A 19,625-nucleotide genomic window follows, 5' to 3' on the forward strand; every position below is an offset into this window, starting at 1 on the left:
ACAAGTGGACACCAGTCATTTCTTAATATTTTCACAACACAAATAATGGTATAGTAATAATAAATAGCTTGAATCCCACTTTTAGTTACTTTACAAAACAAACATTGATTTCCTGTAATTTAGAGGATTTGGAAAATTGGAAAACCTGTAAATGTATTTAGACTATTTATACTTTTATAAAGTTAAATTTGTCACACAAGAACCACACAACCTTTAGCCTATTTCTGTAAAATATGTGGATTATTGTATTCACATGTGTTTTCCCTTATTCACAGCTTCTTCTGTGACTAACAACTCCTGGCCTCTTATTCCTGCTTTCTTTCTGGTCAGACTCTAATGCCATCTAGCGGTTATATCTGCATACTGCATTGCCACTGATCTTGTGGTTTCCATTTACTGCTGCAGGAAGATAGATTTGTAATTCTTGTTTTAAGCATAACTATAAATACATAAATTCCCTGCTGCTCCCTTTTCCTTATATATACTAGTTTTGATAATTAATGAGTTACCTATCGTTGTTTGCAGCCAATTCATTTGTAGAAAATGTGCACAAATTTACACAATAACACAATTATTTTAACAGCAATTCACTGGCCTGATAACTTTCAGAGCTGGGAACCATCAAAAAATTGTACGTACCATATATGTTTGAAATCAATGTATATAAACTAATACAAACTAGTATTAAGATGAATGAAGGTGAATTATACAATATGTGTTATATGCAGGGCAACTGACTACTCAAATCCAGTGTAAAACACTACACCTACAGTACAGCTTTAATGCTAAGCAGTTTTTAGCTCAGTTAAAGTTCCTTTTTAAGTTACAAACTATGTTACAGTTTCCTAATTCCACTGCAGTAAGACCACCAGCTGTCACCATGGAGATGGTGCAACACGCTGAAGATGAGTGGGCTTCCAATGAGTGGGCTTCCAATGAGTGGGCTTCCAATGAGTGGGCTTCAAATGAGTGTGTGCTTTTTTGTAAAAAAGTTAATTGTATGTATTTTTTTATCAGTTTTAACCAATAGCAGATGTTATACTTTTTAATCACATTGTGGTATGTGTAATAGACTGGACTGGACAGATTTGTATAAAACACAGACATGACAGAACCAGATTGTTAAGATATTTTGTCACTGTCTGTTGTATCACATCCGCAGTGTTTTATAACCCTGGTTTCAGTTCTTGTTTGTTGGTACTTGAGTGTGTTATCATTGTGTCACCATCATTGACTCTGTACTCCTGCTTGTGCTCAAGTTCTCTCTGTATGTATCCAGGTGACTTGAGTGAACTTGTTAAATGCAGGTATCTCAAAATATCTGCATATTGTAAATGTATGAACAATGTACGAGTATTTTCAAAGGAAAACAAGGGATAGAACAAACATACATCAGATACAGTGCTGTGAAAAAGGATTATCCCCTTCCTGATTTATTAGGTTTTGCACATTTTACACACTTAAATGTCAGATTATCAATCAAATTGTAATAATAGACAAAGACAACATGAGTATGTAGAATACAGTTTTCTTAAGTTCTAATTTAATTTATTAATTAAAAAAATAAAACAACTAAAAAAAACTAACCAAACTTTCCTGTGTAACAAATTAAACCAATGGGCTTTGCCCCCTTTGTTCTCTCTTTTTTGCTGAATTATTTGAATGTAGCCACAATGGAAGGTTTTTGAGCATGAACAGCATATTTAACTTCATATCAAACCATCTTAATCTGATGTAATTTAAGGCTAGGCCACTCTAAAAATATTCATCTTGTTTTTTCGTTTACTTATTTTTTCTAAGGTAACCTTGAGTGTTTAGAAAAGTGCCTAACGTGTATTGTTATTGTAAACGTATGAACTTATAAACCTATTTGAGAATTATTATAAACATTTAGTCTTATGTGAAATGAAAGATGAGCCCAGGCAATCAACTGACAATAACTGTAGTGCGTACAGTATCCAAAGGAGTGGTGAAACAATTATTGTTGATGAATATTTCCATTTAAAATAGAGACATGCAGCATATGTCACAAGCTATGGTGAAGGATTCAGTACAACAACAGGATAAAAAACCTCCACAACATTTCTGGCAATTGTTGCAACATTCATCACAAAATACAATGTAATGCACAGAGGATAAAAAGAGAGAAAGACTAATTTACTTTTACAGAAGAACAAGACCATGTCCAAACATGAGAACACCACCCTAACTACTGAACTATCCCTTCACTGTAAACCGCAAGACAGTATTGTGCAGTGGTTAATACTTGCCTCACAGCAAGACAGTTTTGAGTTAAACTAGAGCATCTAGCTGTGACCTTTCTGCTTGTTGTTCCCATGTTCGCGTGGGTTCTCTCCGGGTACGCTGACCTAAAGAGGTTGGTTAATTGGTTGTTGCCTATGCGCAATGTAGACAAAAAAAAATGCACATAGATATAAATGATTGTTTGTCTCTTTGTTAGCTCTGTGACAGACTAGTGATCTGTCCATGGTGTACTCTGCCCACTGCCCTATTGTACTGTAACTGGGGAAGGCTCTGCCCCCCAGAAACCCTGATAAGCATAAATAGAAGAGAATGGATTGATTGGAGTGACAGCTCAGCCTCCATCTCCACTGTTTAAGTGGGCATCTGCGATGTCTTCTTGATCAGTCTGTTCTGTTTCTTTTGTCCCAGAGATACGGATGCCCCAGCACACCACAGCAGATTCATAGAAGGGCTTCAAAAGATCCTCATGCACTCCAAAATTTGCAAGTGTCCATTGTAGATACACCCTGCCCAGTCCTTTCCTGTAGATGGTATTTTTGTTGTTAATCCAGTCCAGTTAATTGGTCGAGTGAACAACCAGGTCCTTTTATTGTATGAGTCTACTGTCCTTTTTCACATTTCTTCATCTCAGCTCATAGAGTTTATGTGAATTGTGAAAAACTCCCCAGTAACTGATGTTAAAAAAATCTACGCGAATTTTTGGCTTTGGCTAAATGTTTAAATCATCATCATCCTCATCATAGTTTATTTATATAGCACTTTAAAAACACACAAGGCTGACCAAAGTGCTGAACAATAAAATATAATAGATACCATAAGTATAATAAATACGATAAAATAATAAACATAGCAAAAACAATAAAATATAGGTAAATACAAGTCAGTTAACCACTGAGTCAAAAGCCAGCGAATAAAAAGGTGTTTTCAATCTGGATTTAAAAACCAGCACTGATGTCGATTGCCTAATGTGGAGAGGAAGATTATTCCAAACTTAGGAGCCACGATAGAGAACGCTCGGTCTCCTCTCAGTTTCTTTTTTTTTTTTTTTTTTTTGCCTGTCCCATTTGCTTCTTTAGCCGTCAGAATTGTTGTCTGAAGGCCAACAAGGATGCCCAATGGATTTACTTTGCCAAATGGATCATCACGGCCTAGCCGTATTGGTCCATTTGATTGACCTTTGTTGTTATTATTTATTTTATTTTATTTTATTTTCAGTTGTTACAGATGGGACAGACATGACTGGGGGATAGGAAAGGGAGAAAGAAAGATGAAGGAAAAGAAAAACAGAAGAGAAGAAGGAAGTGAGAAAGGGCACTTAAAAAGAGAAAGAAGAGAAAGCAAGCAAAAAAAACAAAACAAAGCAACATACTAAACACAACACCATCGCATTAATCTAGCTAAGTGTAAACAGCAGTAAATACTAAATATTGAATGTTTTTGTGCAGCACGCAGGACCGACAGCGCACAATGTGCTTTGAGGTAGCAGCCAAGAAAGGTGTAATTTATGTCTATGAACAGTGAACACCCGTGTGCACACCTGTGTGGGTCAGCGCGCTTGTATTCAAATGGTTTCCCCATGTAATGGTCTGCTAGAGGGTGTAGGGAGCCATACCTCCGTCCCCCAGGGCATGAAGCAGGCATGGATAGCCCAAGGAAGACCACCGGAGGGGCATCCGTGCCACCCTCCTGGGAAGAGCTGAGGAGAGCCCCAGATGAGGGGTCACCCAGCAGCCACGGAGCATAAGCCAGACGGGGCTGCACTGGCGTGCCCGCCGGCTCTGCCAGAGTGAATCGAGCCGCAGGGCCAGAGGCCGGAGGCCCGAGGGCCCCCCACACCCTGGAAGAGGCCTGACCAAGCAACAGGCGCCAGGCCCCGCCAAGTAGCCACCGGGAGTGAGCTTGTACATACCTGAGCGCCCAGCTCGGACACCAAGAACCACCAACGCACCGACCCCCGAGGGCATCAGCCACTGGCAGGGAGTGTGGTGAGGGGAGATAGGTCTCCATACTTTGGAGGGCCTGGGAGTTCCCAGAGAGGTGGAGTCTAAGACCCGACCTGACATATAGACACAGAGAAACAGGCACACACAGACACAGACATGCATTCCCACCCTCATGCACACATATACAAATACTCAGCACTCACCCAACGTCAGGATAGACACAAATGGACATGTACACACAATCACACTCTCCAAACATACTCTATACCCCGGTTCCAGTTGCCCTCGCTCCAAAGGGGGAAACAGCACCTAGACCCAGGAAATTTTACCCTTTCCCCCGGGGTGGAGGCAAGCACACCACCCCGGCTCTGCAGCAGCAGGGAGGCCCCGCATCCCAGATCCCAATCGGACGGCCAACACCTACTCCCAGCCCCCCCACCCCAATGGCCAGCAGAGAATGGTCTCCTCTCAGTTTCAGCCGTGATTTGGGGACTAAGAGCAACAGCTACTCAGCTGACCGGAGCGAACGGGTGAGGACATAGGGCTTCAGCAAATCAGACAAATATGCAGGTGCCAGACCATTTAAGGATTTAAAAACCAATAAAAGAATTAAAAAAAAATTGGAAGCCAGTGCAGGGAGGCCAGATCTGGAGTAATGTGCTCAAATTTCCTTCTACCAGATAAAAACCGTGCTGCAGCAGTAAATGCAGATAACTGTAAAAGTGCAGACTAACAATAGAAAGACAATGTATCAATGTCAGCCCATTCGATAACTTTCTTAACTTAACTTAAGCATATATAAGACATTCTTGCAACATGACAACAAGAAAAGGGAAGGATTTATCCTTTAACAATTTTTTTGAACAGAAATTGTGTGGAATTTGTTGCATATATGTAGCTAAAGAAACTGCTGGCAAAAAAATAATATACAGCTGTATATATCACCTTATACTCTAATTAAAAACTGCTCACCATCTGGTGATGTGCGTCAGTCAAAGCACACCAGAGTCAGAGTCCTCTATGCTTCCTTGGCTCTAACCGCAGGTCCAAATGCAAAACCTTTGAAACTTGGGTCAAGCAGTGTGCCCAAAGTCAAACACCCGCAATGATTCATATGTCGCACATCTGATGTGCAGGAAATCCTTCAAGTGTGACCCTAATGTACAAAACAAGAACAAACAGTGAAATATTAATAAAATTAACAGACGCAGTCTGATTTTTATGGCCAATTATGCAGTAACTACACATAGTTATACTCTCACAGCAACTTATGTAACTGTATTGTGGGCTCTAGTCTTACAGGTTTCATTTTTGCAGACAGTTTGTTTGCATTCTCTCCTCCTCTGACTGCTCTGTTGTTGCAAGCTCAAATGATTGAAGGAGTGTCATACATCCATGAATAACGCCATAAAGCTTGTCAGTGGAATGATCACACAAGTTGGGACGTGCAGCTCCCACTGGCTCACATTGCTCATACAACTATTGCAACATGTCAAATGTGCTCTTCCATCTTGTCTTCATTTCTTGAATCAGTTTCAGTGGCGGTCTGCCCATTAAGCCCTGTATCTCCACTAGCTAACCCTTTTCTTTATTTTTATTACTTTCTACATTGTAGATACATATTGAAGCGATCAAATATATGGAATTATGTAGCAAAGAAAACATTGGTAAATTACTCAAAATGCTTAATATTTTAGATTCCTCTAAGTAGCTACCCTTTGCTTTGTTGACTGCGCTACAAACCCTTGGCCTTTTTTCAGTGAGCTTCATGATGTAGTCACCTGTTTTTTATTTCACAGGTGTGCCTTGTCAGGGTTCATTGTGGAATTTCTTCAAAGTTGAAGGCACACTGAACCAGCATAGCTACTACAGCACCCTGCAGGAACATGCCATCCCATTCGGTTTGCGTTTAGTTGGATGTTCATTTATTTTTCAACAGAAAATTGACCCCAGACACCTCCAGGCTGTGTAAGGGCTATTTGACCAAAAAGACAGGGATGGGGGGTTGTGCCAGATGACCTGGCCTCCAAAGCCACCTGACCTAGACTCAATAGAAGTGGTTTGCAGACGGAACGCAGAGAAGGCAAAAGAGTCAGCAGTGCTCAGCATCTCTGGGAACTCCTTCAAAACCATTTCAGGTGACTACCTTATGAAGTTCATCGAGAGGCTGCCAAGAGTGTGCAAAGCACTAATCAAAGCAGAAAGTGGCTCTTTTGAAGAATCTAAAAATATAAAACAAGATTTGAGTTATTTTACAGTTTTTCATTTACTATATAATTCCGTATGTGTTCAATTCATAGCTTTGATACCTTGAGTGAAAATCTACAATGTAAAAATTCATGAAAACAAACACAAACCAATGAATGAGAAAGTGGGTCATTTTTTTTTTACTGGTAGTGTATATGCCACTAACTTAACTAGTCTATCACTCCAAAAATTACACCGTGATTCGTTATATATTGCACTGTCGACATCCACATTAAAAACTAATACGCAGTCACACTAAACACACTTCTCTGCTGTCTTTTTTTGCCTTAATTCAAGTTTTAAATGTATTTTTGTGAAGCACTTGCAGCAGTATTTAAAAATGTTTCTCTAAAGTCTGCTCAACACCAGAAGTGACCCTGCACAGGAAGCAGAAAACCTCAGCTGCATATTAAACATTAAGGTTGCTTCAGTGTCACAGTGAGCAAGACAGCATGGAGGTCATACTTTTCTACAGTAAACTCTGTGAGTACAGTATGTCTCTTGTCTCATGTACTTTACTTAAATATGCACTTGTTTTTGTTTTCTTTATTGTGTAGCAAGGGCTTACTTCTTATTCTACCACAACATGTTTTCTTTAAAAAATATATTCAATATTATTATACTGTGTCTATAATACATATTAGTATGTAAATCATCTTTATAAAGAAAAATCTGTTTATTTCTACAGGGTTGATGGTGATGACGGCACATGTGCATACAAGTTATTCTACGATGTCTTGTAAGTAGCATGAATTGAAGTCGTGTTTTCAGCCCTTTTGCCTAAATCCTTACTTTGTACTAAACTTGGATTTTGTGTTCGGATTGGTAAACCTCAATTTTTGGATCTTTGGGAACTCAGCAGATTACTGCATTTTCCTTCTTTCTCAGATTCACCTTTTCATATCACTCCATCCAGACTGCAGCTCTTTGAATATGAATCAGTCTATTTTACCTGTGAAGGGGTTAATGTTTCAGCCGAATTGAAAGTGAGGAACAGTCGGCAAGTCCTTTCGAAATGTTCAAATAGCACTGTGATGAAAAGGTGCAGAATCAAATATGCTTTTGCTTCTGATAGTGGAGAATACTGGTGTGAGAGTGGGGCAGAGAGGAGCAATGCTGTCAGTATAACTGTTTCAGGTATGTTATTATCAGAATTAAAATGTAAAATTGAAAGTTCTGTGATTAGCCATTGCAGATTTATAAATCTCTACATTTCTTCACATTTTCAGCTGGTGGTGTGATACTGGAGAGTCCTGTCCATCCTGTGGGGGAGGGAGATGCTGTTACTCTGCACTGTAGAAACAGGAAGACGTCCTCCAATTTCACAGCAGATTTCTACAAAGATAACTTCTTCATTGGCACCAGATATGAAGGAAAACTAGAAATCCCTGATGTTTCAAAGTCTCATGAAGGACTCTATAAATGCAGAATACATGGAGTTGGAGAATCACCAGAGACCTGGGTGGCTATCAGAAGGAAATTGAATGCAGGGGAAGGTATGGTTTTTTTTCTACATTTTTTTTCAATGTATTTGTTTATTAGTAGCATGGATGAATTTGTAATCACAGAACTTCCACGCTTTCAGTGTGCTTTAATCTGAGCCTTGCTGTGCTTCAAACATATTATTCATGTTTACTAAATCACAGGAATCCTGGCTACTATAATGGGCTTGCATTTAAAATAGTAAGTTGATCAAAATTTAAAATGAAGAAAGCAAAATGTACACTAAACATTAAAAGTTTAATGATATTGCTGTTCTGAAACAGAAAGAAGAATGGTGACTTCCTGGGGGAACCAGAGTTAACTTTTACAGAATGACTTATCAACCCTAAAGAATCTTATTTTTTTCTTTTTGTGTTTTTATTCTTCCAGTATCTCATGAAGAAATTGCTTTTTCACACAATTTCTACATCTTCCGGTGCGCAGCTGTGACGGTTGGGTTGGCTCTGCAGCTGCTGGTGTTGGGACTACTTCAGTGGAAGCAGCAACTGGGTATATAATGTTGTGCTTGACAGTAAATTTTACAGTCTGTAACATATTCCCTAATTGGTTTCTTTTACCCTCAAGTATTTTAATGACTAAAACTAATTTATTTATTTATTTTTAATTTATCCACTTTTGTTTATAATATTATACTGTTTTAAGCAATATATAGCCAACATTTCTCCAACCATCTACAGCATGTAAACGTGATGCCCACTTTCTTTCTTCCTCCAGTGCTCAGTGTGCTCTTGCTTCTGACCTCACATTTTCAGTGAAATTGTGCCACGAGAAGTGGTAAGTACTCATTGCTGCACTTAGAAGAAAAAAAAAAAAAATATATATATATATATATATATATATATTACATTGTAATAAAATTACATTGTTCTCGACTTGGTAAATGTTAAGAGGTAAATTAATTTTGATCAACATGTATTGATATTGGTGAACTTTATCTCTTTCAGTTGATGCTGTGATCCAAGAGTCCTGCTCATAATGTGATAGAGGAATAAGCTGCAATAATAACACATTGTCCACCAGCCTCCTGCCAGTGTTCCATAAAAAGTGGTATAATCTTCACGTGACCCTACAAGTGCATATTCTAATTGGGCCAGACAATTCAGAGAAAGCTGGCTATCAGAGTTGAGACATAGACTTGCTTCCTTATGATTTATACTTATACAGATGCAGTTAAAAATAAGATATGGGTTTAACCCTGTTGAATTACTTGCTGCACTTCCATTTAACTTTAAAATAACTTTAAAATGCTGACTTAGAAGACTGGCTTTTTTCCTCCAAAGTGAAATAAGTGCACTGTGGGAAATTCATGTTGTCAATACATGACTACATGTACTTTCTGGTGCCTTTGCTTCACAGAGAGGCTCGTCTCCTTTTAAAGGTTGTTCTAACTATTGTAATGATGGCTCTGCTCTTGCAGCTGCTGGTGAAGAATGCCTTTACTGTCAGCCAGCAAGACAAGGATTAAATGTGTCTTTAAACATAGGTGTACTGAAAACTTTGCTCACAAACAAGTAACCTGTGAGGTATTTGTCATCTATCATTATATTATTAAATGTATATTTATCTTTTTGCAGTCAGGTGAAAGTAGAATCATTCTAACTGTCAAACATCTAAAATATATTTTTCAATATGCTTTTTTTCTCTTTTTATTTGAAACATGTATTTGAGGTTTGGGGCTGTGGTTGTAGTTTCTCATGATGTCTTGACCCTTGAGGTTAAAACAAAACATAGGTGTGATAATGTATCGACATGCTGCTGTCTCCACATTTATCTTTGCAAAGGCTGTTGCCAAAAATTAAAAACCGCCATCTCTAGACACATGTATATTTTAAGGGCCTGGACGGGGTTTTGTCAGCAGTCTTTTTACAGGTTCTACTACATGCAGTTCAGTAAGGCCCAAACATCTGAAAGAAGGACACAGTTTAAGTGAATAAGAACATGCTTTCAAAAAAAAGGTTTTTAAAATGTTTTTTTTTTCTTTTTTTTTGCACAAAGAGCTGGATTTAAACCTAAAAAAAATGATTTTATGACAATACTCTCCATAAAGGGAATGATCAACAGTAGGTGAAACCAATGATACTCAGACAAATGAATTTGTAAAATCAATAGCAAAATAATCTCCAAAAAGTTGATTCTGTTCATCTGGACGTAGCGTTTTCTGGGAGAAACGTTTCATCACTCATCCAAGTGACTTCTTCAGTCTCAGCTGACTGCAGGTTTTCCCAAATCTTATAAACAGTACATTTGCATAATGACTGAAAGCAGCCCACTGAAGGAACAATGGGCTGGGAGGTCAGTTCCTTAATCTTAATTATGCAAATTCAAGCCCACTAATCAATGTCCATGAGTACCATTCACAGAGAGTTGGGGAATGGCTGCAATCACAGTATTGTAAGATGGTGACGAGGTAGCTTTTCTGTGTTGTGCCATCTGCTTCGCCAAAGGTTGTTTGGTTTCCCCGATGTATAAATCCTGACAATCCTCCTTGCACTTAACAGCGTACTCTATGTTACTCTGTGTCGGGGGACCTGATCCTTGGGATGGACCAATTTTTGTTGCAGCATGTTTTGGGGTTTAAAAGCCACAGGGACCCGGTGTTTAGAAAAAATGTGTCTCAACTGTTCCGATACTCCTGACACATACGGGATCACTACAGGTTTTCGCTTGGGCAGCGGTTGTCCTTCTCTCCTGGATCGGCTGGAGCTTTCTTTAGGTGTCTTTCCAGCTTTGACAAAAGTCCAGCTGGGATAACCACATTTACTCAGGGCCTTCTTGATGTGCCTTGATGTGGTATATCTTTCGCCATCTTACAATACTGTGATTGCGGCCATTCCCCAACTCTCTGTGAATGGTACTCATGGCCATTGATCAGTGGTCTTTGATCAGTGGGTTTTGGTCAGTGGTTGTTGATCAATGGTCATGAGAATTTGCATAATTATGATTAAGGAACTGACCTTCCAGCCCATTGTTCCTTCAGTAGGCTGGTTTCAGTCATTATGCAAATATACTGGTTATAAGATTGGGGAATCCTGCAGTCAGCTGAGACTGAAGAAGTCACTTGGATGAGTGACGAAACGTTTCTCCCACAAAACGCTATGTCCAGATGAACAGAATCAACTTTTCTGAGATTTACTTTCCTGGATGATTGAGAATGCATCCACACAATAGAAAAATACAACTAAAAGCTCATTTATAGAAGCCACCAGAAACACACAAAAAGCTTTTTTGTTGATCATAGATTACACTGAAAATAATATATACAGACTAATAAAATTCTCACCATAAAGATTTTTATCCTTACATATCATGTGTTTTGTGTTTTTTTTTAAATTTTTTAGAATATTTTTACTTTGTATTGGTGTAACTTTCTGTGATATACAAATAATACATTTACAAGATTTTTTTTCATAAAGATTTCTCAGCTTTTGCAGTATAAAATGTCTTTCTCACTAAGCTGGTCTATATTTTATTTAACCAAGTGTGCTATAACTTATATTATAACAAATTAAAATAAATTGTGGTTAAAACAGGAAGTCTAACAGATGACTTCAGCTTGTATGTCCACATTAAACAAAGAAAACTGTGACCCTCATGGTTCTAGAGTGTCTTGGCCTCCCTTTTTAGCTCCATTGTTTCTCTCTCTCTCTCTCTCTATCTCACACACACACACACGGTTCGCAGCGGCTATGCCGACAATATTGCTCGCCCGTGCCTGTCTGTTTCAGGGCGGTGCTACGAGGTAGGCCGTGTTCAGGTGTGGAGTGTGGCTGGACTGTGCGGTGACGCGGCGTCAGGAGGAGACAGGTCTGCTATTGTATAGGGGTATTTTAAAATTGTATTTGTAATTCTGGTTTTACCTTTTTCCATGGATATAAATGGTGTGTTTAAGGCCGATTTAGTCTCTGCAGAGGTGGGTTGAGTATCCAAAAATTGTACTCCATTAAGAGTAGCATTGCTTTAAAATATTATTACTCAAATAAAAGTGAAAAGTAGTCATCAAAAAAGTTACTCAAGTAAGAGTAAAAAAAGTACTTGGCGAAAAGACTACTCAAGTAGCGAGTAACTGTTTGAAATGTCCGATTTATTTTATAAATAAATGCTATCAGACAAATAAAAATAAATAAATATACAAATTTTAGTATTTTCAAAAGGAATATATGTAAAAACATCAACAAAATAAGGTACAACAATTCTAATTTCCAGATTTCAGTTTTTCACAACATAAAGCTTTTTTCACCAATACCTACAGTAAATAATATAAATATATAAACAGTGCAAACAATTTCCAGTGACAAGATATGCTGTAAACTTTATATTCATTTTTGCTCCAAATGGCACAGCAGCCTCAGAGAAAACATTAGAACGAGACATCTTCAACATATGTTCATACAAGGCAGCTCAGTTGTATGGGTGTGCATCTATTTCTGCATATTTAGCAAAAATGTTCCATTTCTTCACTCAGTGAGGTGATGGTTAAGCTTCAGCAGCAGTTTGCTCTCAAGGTTCTTTCTGTGAAGCTCTAACTGTTTAGCAGTGAACAGGAGTCCTGCATGACTAGGAAGTCCTTCACAAGCTCCAGATGCAGGAAGAGCTGTATTGACTTTGATTGACAGCTTCTTGATGTGAGGAAAGCCATGCAATAGATCCACACCTCCAGTGAATGGACATGAAAGGTACCTCTCCAGCTCCCCTGCTTCTGGCTTTTCTGACCTCATGGATTCATCATCTTCGTCGGTTAGGCTGCTGTTTGTGCTGGCCTCATCCAGCTCTGAGTCTAGGTGATGTCCGATGAAGTTGAGACCCGTGGAAAGATGTAAGGTTTTCAAAAGAATTAGGTCTGGTCATTATAGTGCTGTATACACTGCCAAGCTGCGGATGTTTGTTTGGAGCTAGCCTCCAAAAGCTGACCATACACTGTGCAATTTTTGGCCCATTTTGAGCCGATTTTTCAGTCGCGCAACCGTTTTGGGGATCGGCCCGAGTTTCGCCTTAATTGTGTGTGCATCGTGTAGTATACATGGGGTAACAAAAAGCAGTTAACACCTCACGACCAGCTCCCAATCATCAATTGTATGGTCGCAAGATCAACGCAGCAGCTCACACTGCGCATGCACAAACACAAAAGTTTATTGTTCTAACAATATACCTTTCACGTTTGAACAATATAATATTTATATTGTGTCTGTTTGAGTGGGTGAAAGACAAGAGGGAGAGCAAAGGACAGATTTTGTATGATAAGCTTCATGTTATGAATGCACAGTTTGAGCACTCAGGTCGCATCAGAGCATCAGGCCGTATAGTGTGAGACCCTGCATCGTGACCTCTGTACTTCTAACCCCTGAGATTCAATTGTACAGTTTGAGCAGGAGCTGAATAACGCGACTGAAAAAAATCGCATGGTGTTTGCCCATCTTAATGCAGACTGTTTAAACTAAACAAGCTGCTGTTTCACATAATAAACCCTGTGAGCCGCAGTATTGCCTTCTATTTTAACAGTTAAAGCAGTAGAGACGAGCTGTTTGCATGTGCGTGGAACTCTAGCGTCATTAACCAGGCAGCCGAAGCTGCACAAAAAAACCCACAAACTTCTCTCACTACAACGTAGCGCCGAAAATATGACTCGCAGCTCGAGCTCGACACAACTGTTGTAACATAAGACTGACATCCAGCTAACCACAGCTAAAAAGATATTTACAGAAAACTTACCATTTCCTCAGGTTACACGAGTTGAGTTGTTTCACGCTGAAAAGTTGGTTTATTTTGGCTCTCACTGAAGACACCGACACTGAAGACATAGCTGTTCTTTTGTACTGCTTTTAAGCGAAACATTCTTAGTATATGAGGCCAAGGGTGTTCATTCTCTTCAGCTCTAGCGTAGACAACTGGCTCTGCCATGTGTCTTCTTTCCGTGTGTCTGCTACTTTGAAACGCTCGGGCCGCTCTGCCCGCCACAGTTTCAAACTGGTCATGTGACTGCATGGCCACATCTGATTGTTAAAAAAGTTACCGGAAACTCCACTGGTGGCATGTTATCTAATGTGTTAAACTAATTATTTTTTTTAAAAAGTAACGAGTCGAATTTTGCAAATGTAGCGGAGTAAAAGTACCGTTTCTTCTTCACAAATGTACTCAAGTAAAAGTAAAAAGTATCATGCAAAAAAGATACTTTAAAAGTAATTTTTTTCAAAAACTTACTCAAGTAAATGTAACGGAGTAAATGTAACTCGTTACTACCTACCTCTGAGTCTCTGTGCCCTGAGCGTTAACAATTGGAGCGTTAATAACGTTTTTCCCAATGGACCCAAGGCATGAACCGGACATTCTAACTTGGACCAACCCACTAAAAAACGACAAAATGGCCAGGGGGGGTACAAACCACACCTGCTCAAGGAGGGACCTAACCAGAAACCAGCTAACCCCAGCCACCAAGGTGCCACATCTTAACCTGCCCAGAAGAGGCCATCCAGCCCGCCAGGGAAAAGCATCTCTCTCCAAAAGATATGGATTTTCACTAAATTCATATGTTAGACAATTTAAAAGAATAGCAATGAAGTTATGCATTGTGTTTAGCAACTAATTTGTCATTTGCCATTTTAGTAGGAGCCCTGTACACAAATTAATCTAGTATGATTGTGTGTGCCGAACATGCCCTGTAGAGGTCACTGGGTCACTTTGGATATCTAAATATTTGTAACAGTGGTGGTCATTAGACTGCTTTGTTCTCATTGCTCCCCGTGTGTGTTGTTATTAAAATAACATTCCTGACTTAACCATTTTTTTTTAGATAAAATGTTAGTCATTGTTCCTGACCAACAACCAAGCGACATGAGATAATATGCAACAACAGGTTTAATTTTGCACTGGGGAGCTCCAGAATCATCATGCTTTAGTTGGTTTTTAGTACTTAATATAGGAGGTTCCCATGAGGTATCTTGTAAAGCTATTTTTTGGGCAGATCAGTTGTGTGTATGGGGTCATAATACCAGACAAGACCTCATGCTACAGTAGAAAGTTGACACCTCTATACTTCAGCAGTAAGCCAAACAGGAAGAGGTTGTTAGTTATATTAAACTGCATATCACTGTGATGATCTGTCAGCAAGACAACATGAAGGTTACGCTTTTCTGCATTAGATCGTGTGAGTACTGAGTTTGTTGCACATCTGAGGTGTTGCTGCTGCTTTTTATCTAGCAGTTGTAATCATTTGTAGCTCAATACATTAGTATTAAACTTTCGCCAGAAGAGTATCAGCACTATTGATTCTACAAATATCAGAATCTCCAACTGTGAGCGTAACTTTCATTTTTCTTTAAAACATATTCAGTATTTTGATGATTTTGGTGATGAGCCTTGTGCAATGCTGTTTTCTGGCCAAACACAAAGCATAGCAGGATTACATGCAAAGTCTAATAAGAAGAAATACAAATTCATTCAATGACCACATTAGGCTGTGAAGTTTTACAGACATGAATGCTGCTCATACCCTTTGCAGAGTTTCCAAACCACACAGCGTCTCTATATTCATATTTATGCAACTCGTTTATTCTTTTTTAAATCTTAGTATTTCAGCCTGACAAACTATCTGCAGTACAACCACAACACTTCTCGAACTGTGTAAAAAGAGGCTGTGAATTTGTTTTTTTGAGGGTTATTTAATGACTACTAAGGTCATGATTTTTTTTATCCAGGGGAGCATTGAACATATACTAATTTACATGAAAGAATAGGAGTAAAAAAAGATTCAGTACAGGTTAGCAATCTAAGCAGAGATGACTACACCACCTTCTCTTCGACCATCTCCAGTTTCCAAGCGAGCTGAGAAACATGATCTCGCCGGCAAATTCTGGGTCTGCTTCTGTATTCAGGACATGCCTGAAACACTTAATCTAGGAGGTTCCCACGAGGTGTCCTTTCAGATGTCCTGATATGTTCAGCTTAATAAATATTGTTCTCTCTTAAATACCGTATACTTAAAGCAGAAATATATTTATTGGAAGCTGATGGACAAGTCACAGTGATGCAGTCAAATCTGATATATTATTATAATATTATTTATTTTTTGGACCTTTTGGGACGGGTAGGTTTATAAACAAGTTCACTGACAACATATTACCATCAAGACTATAGTATATAATTCACATTATTCTGTCATAGCCTTTAATTTTGCATTCAGCAAAATTGATTCCAAAGTCTAACAAAGCCATAAGATCACCTATGGGTCAAGTTGAGTTATATTTTATTTAAATGTGTCTTTTATTCACTTATCTTTAAAACTTTCACATGTTATTTTTCTTCAGTGATAAATACCTGGCTGCTGCTGGTGATACAAATTTGGGATAGTTGTGATGCTCAAACAAGTAAGTGAAAGTTAATTTGATTCCTTTGCACAATTTAGTAACTTTCTGATTAATGTCAGTCAGGATTCTATGTTTGATTTGTTAATTGTCACTTGACATATTTTTAATGGTCCTGTCTTTCTCTTTGTCAATAGATTCAGCTTTTCCTCATGTTGTTCCAAACACTTCTCAGCACTATGAATACAGCACAGTGTCTTTTGACTGTAAGGAGTTTGATGTGTCTCCTGGATGGAAACTAATGAGGAAAGCAACAGATGTTGATACAGCGTGTGGGACTAGCTGGGGAGTTTTCAGTGGGTCCATTTGCATCTTCAGAAATGTTTATATTGAAGACAGCGGACAGTACTGGTGTGAGAGCGGAGATGGAAAGAAAAGCAGCCCTGTCAACATCACCATTTCACGTAGGTTTACTGTATCTGTGTTCACTGACATTTATGTTTATGTTGGTAAAGAAATCTGTGGTGAATTGCATATTAAAATGTGTTTTATGAGCTAAAGTACACCACCATACAGAGCTTGTTGAGAAATCAGCTAAATATTCTGATAATTATATATATGTTAAGTGTTGGCCTGTGCAAGTGAAAAAAAGAAAGAAAATTAGAGTTCAACAGGGGTGTCACAGAAAAAAATTGATAACATACTAGACATCAAAGTGCTCAAATCCTATGAGAAACAGGTTTCAAACACATGATTTTCATTTGTGCTGAGCTATAAACGTCTAATTATGCCATATATTATAATTATAACAGCTGGTCCTGTGATCCTGGAAAGTCCTTTAATTCCTGTGGTGGAGGGAAATACTGTGAGTCTGCGCTGTAAAAACAGCACAGATTTCACCAAAACCTCCACTTCCATATCCTTCTATAAAAATGGCCTCTTTATCAAGAGCACCTCCACCAGCACTTTGATCATCCGCAATATTAACAAGTCTCATGAAGGACTCTACAAGTGCAACATCTCTGGAGCTGGAGAATCACCTGAGAGCTGGCTGGCTGTCAGAAGCAGAGACAACACAGGTGAGAGTACACATTACTGGTATACATAAGTGTGTGTGTGTGTGTGTGTGTGGTGTAATGTATTTTGAGATGTGTTTCCGGTCACATACTTTTCAGGCTGTTAGAGGCCTACACTTCATATAAAATATGGACATATATTAATCCCCCACTAAAAGTTGGAACTCTGGTAGACAAAGAGACAAATAATCACTTCTTTAAAATGAGAGACAAAAGCTTCCAACCAACATTGGAGGGTTTGTTTCTGTAAAGACACTGCAAAACTGCAAAAACCAAGAACAGGCATTTTGGGGAAAAAAAAAACCTTAGTGCCTTATATTACATGACATACTCCAATGCTTTAGTAAATCAAACTGTACCTAATATAACCACTAGAAAAGAGTAGACAATAGTTAGCATTTATTCTGCTAGCTTAATGCAGAATAAATGCATTAATAATAGATATTATTAGAAATTCACTAAGAACTCATTGCATGTGCTAATGTAATTAGAATTGGCAGTGTGATCATATGATAGCATCATAACTTACCCAGTATAAACTGAAATGTTTTCACTCACCTGGAATATTTGACCCTTTTATTGCTTTAATAAAGAAACTCATTGTCAGTATAACTGGGCTTGTATCACCTGCCTGTACAGTGGATGCATGTATTTGAAAGTATGACAGAGCATCATTTTGGGGCATCATTTGTCCTCTAGACGAAGAGTTTTATATTGTAAATTCAGTATTTTTTTTTTTTGACAAAAACAATTAATAATTGGTTATTTAAACCCAAATTTTACAAATTAAGGATGTTTTTTGTTGTGTTTTGTTTTTTTTTACAGACAATGATATGGTGACTCTCCTTTGTTATGATCAACTTCCTGTTTTGCTCTACTTCCTGCTAAGAACTGTTGGCACCATTTTATGGGTCACTCTGCTGCTGGTGGTGTTAAGAAAACGTCAGCCTTGGAATGACCATGCTATATAGAAAATGTGCACAATTGTAAGCAACAAAATTGTAAAAAATACATTTTCTATATTATGATAGAATATATATATATATATATATATATATATATATATATATATATATATATATATATATATATATATAATAACAGAAGCCTTTGAAAATTATTTCTATGGATAAATGCAATTTAGACAGACTGCTCTGTCTACCACTGGTAAACAGAGCAGTCACCCGAGACTGCAAGACCAGCCTGTGCACCGCCTGGATTGACTGCAAGAAAGCCTATGACTTGATGCCCCACACTTGGATCCTAGATCAACAGGACTAAGAGCCTTCATCTCTCTGTGAACTCTGTGGGGGATGTGGGGAACAACACTAGAGGCCATCTTCAAGCCAATAGCATGTTGCCATCAAGTGCAGGATCTACCAAGGAGACGCAAGGAGCAAGAGGAGGAGCATTCGTGGAAGGGTAAAGACCATCTGCAGGGGAGAGAGGATAATTTTTTGAATAGATATATAGATATAGACAGATATTTTTATCACCAGCTAACCTGTTTAGATATTTTGTCATGGACCTGTTAGAAAAAACCCAAAACAAAGAAAAAAAACCACACATTATCTGTCTAGTATAACTATGTATTTTGGGCATAGAAGTAGATCAGTCGTGTATATTAATTATTTTACGTGCCACAATCTCATGAGTTTAAATGTCTTTTAATCTTCTCAGTGTTTAAGTCTGTGATACAACCACAGTGTCTCCAAAGTTCTGTCAACAGAGTTTGCATGTTTGCAGAGAGCTCAGTGAAAGACTACTGTGGTCATGAAAGGAAGAACAAATAAATGATTCAGTTACTTCTTTCTGACTTATTAAAAAAAAATTATCATGTAGATTAAAGGCCATGTGTGATGTCATTTGTACTAGAAGCGGATGTAAGATGGACTCCACTAAATCTGTTTCTTAATTGTATTATTATATATTATATTGTTAGAAACCCCATAAAAATTCTAGATCCAGTTTATGCGTCATATACCTTGAGCTGAATTTAATTTGAATGTCGTGTGTAGGTTTCAGAAATGCCCAATGGTTAATTGAATGTGTTAATGGGATTGCAGTGTATAAAAACAGTGTGTTATCATTTTGATAGTGACAGTAACACACATTATGAATCTTCACAGAAACAATATCCCCTGATTTATTTACTGATCTTTTTTTTAGATATCTCTAAAAATGTAATTTACATTTTTTGAAAGTAGGGTATTATGTTAGATTTTTGGTGTTTATTGTTGGTATTTAACTAACGTTCCTCTCTGACACTGAAATTCTATTTAAGACTTCTTTAGACA

The 19,625-nt window shown here is 38.1% G+C and overlaps 2 protein-coding genes across 2 annotated transcripts; both read left to right on the forward strand.

Moving 5' to 3' along the window:
• Positions 1-7,382: 7,382 nt before the first annotated feature.
• LOC146523021 (low affinity immunoglobulin gamma Fc region receptor III-A-like) lies at positions 7,383-12,355 on the forward strand. The gene is made up of 5 exons (XM_085142867.1): positions 7,383-7,592; positions 7,685-7,951; positions 8,328-8,447; positions 8,673-8,732; positions 8,903-12,355. Exons 1-4 carry the CDS (start codon positions 7,490-7,492, stop codon positions 8,711-8,713), a joined length of 531 nt encoding a protein of 176 aa, XP_084998993.1. The 5' UTR covers positions 7,383-7,489; the 3' UTR covers positions 8,714-8,732; positions 8,903-12,355.
• A 734-nt stretch (positions 12,356-13,089) lies between these two features.
• LOC146523022 (putative high affinity immunoglobulin gamma Fc receptor IB) lies at positions 13,090-18,317 on the forward strand. Its single transcript, XM_085142783.1, has 4 exons — positions 13,090-16,315; positions 16,450-16,716; positions 17,065-17,331; positions 18,154-18,317. The coding sequence occupies exons 2-4, from the start codon at positions 16,554-16,556 to the stop codon at positions 18,297-18,299; spliced, it is 576 nt and encodes a 191-aa protein (XP_084998909.1). The 5' UTR covers positions 13,090-16,315; positions 16,450-16,553; the 3' UTR covers positions 18,300-18,317.
• The last annotated feature ends 1,308 nt before the right edge of the window (positions 18,318-19,625 follow it).

Source organism: Neolamprologus multifasciatus, chromosome 3, assembly GCF_963576455.1.
Source record: "Neolamprologus multifasciatus chromosome 3, fNeoMul1.2, whole genome shotgun sequence".
NCBI lineage: Eukaryota > Metazoa > Chordata > Actinopteri > Cichliformes > Cichlidae > Neolamprologus > Neolamprologus multifasciatus.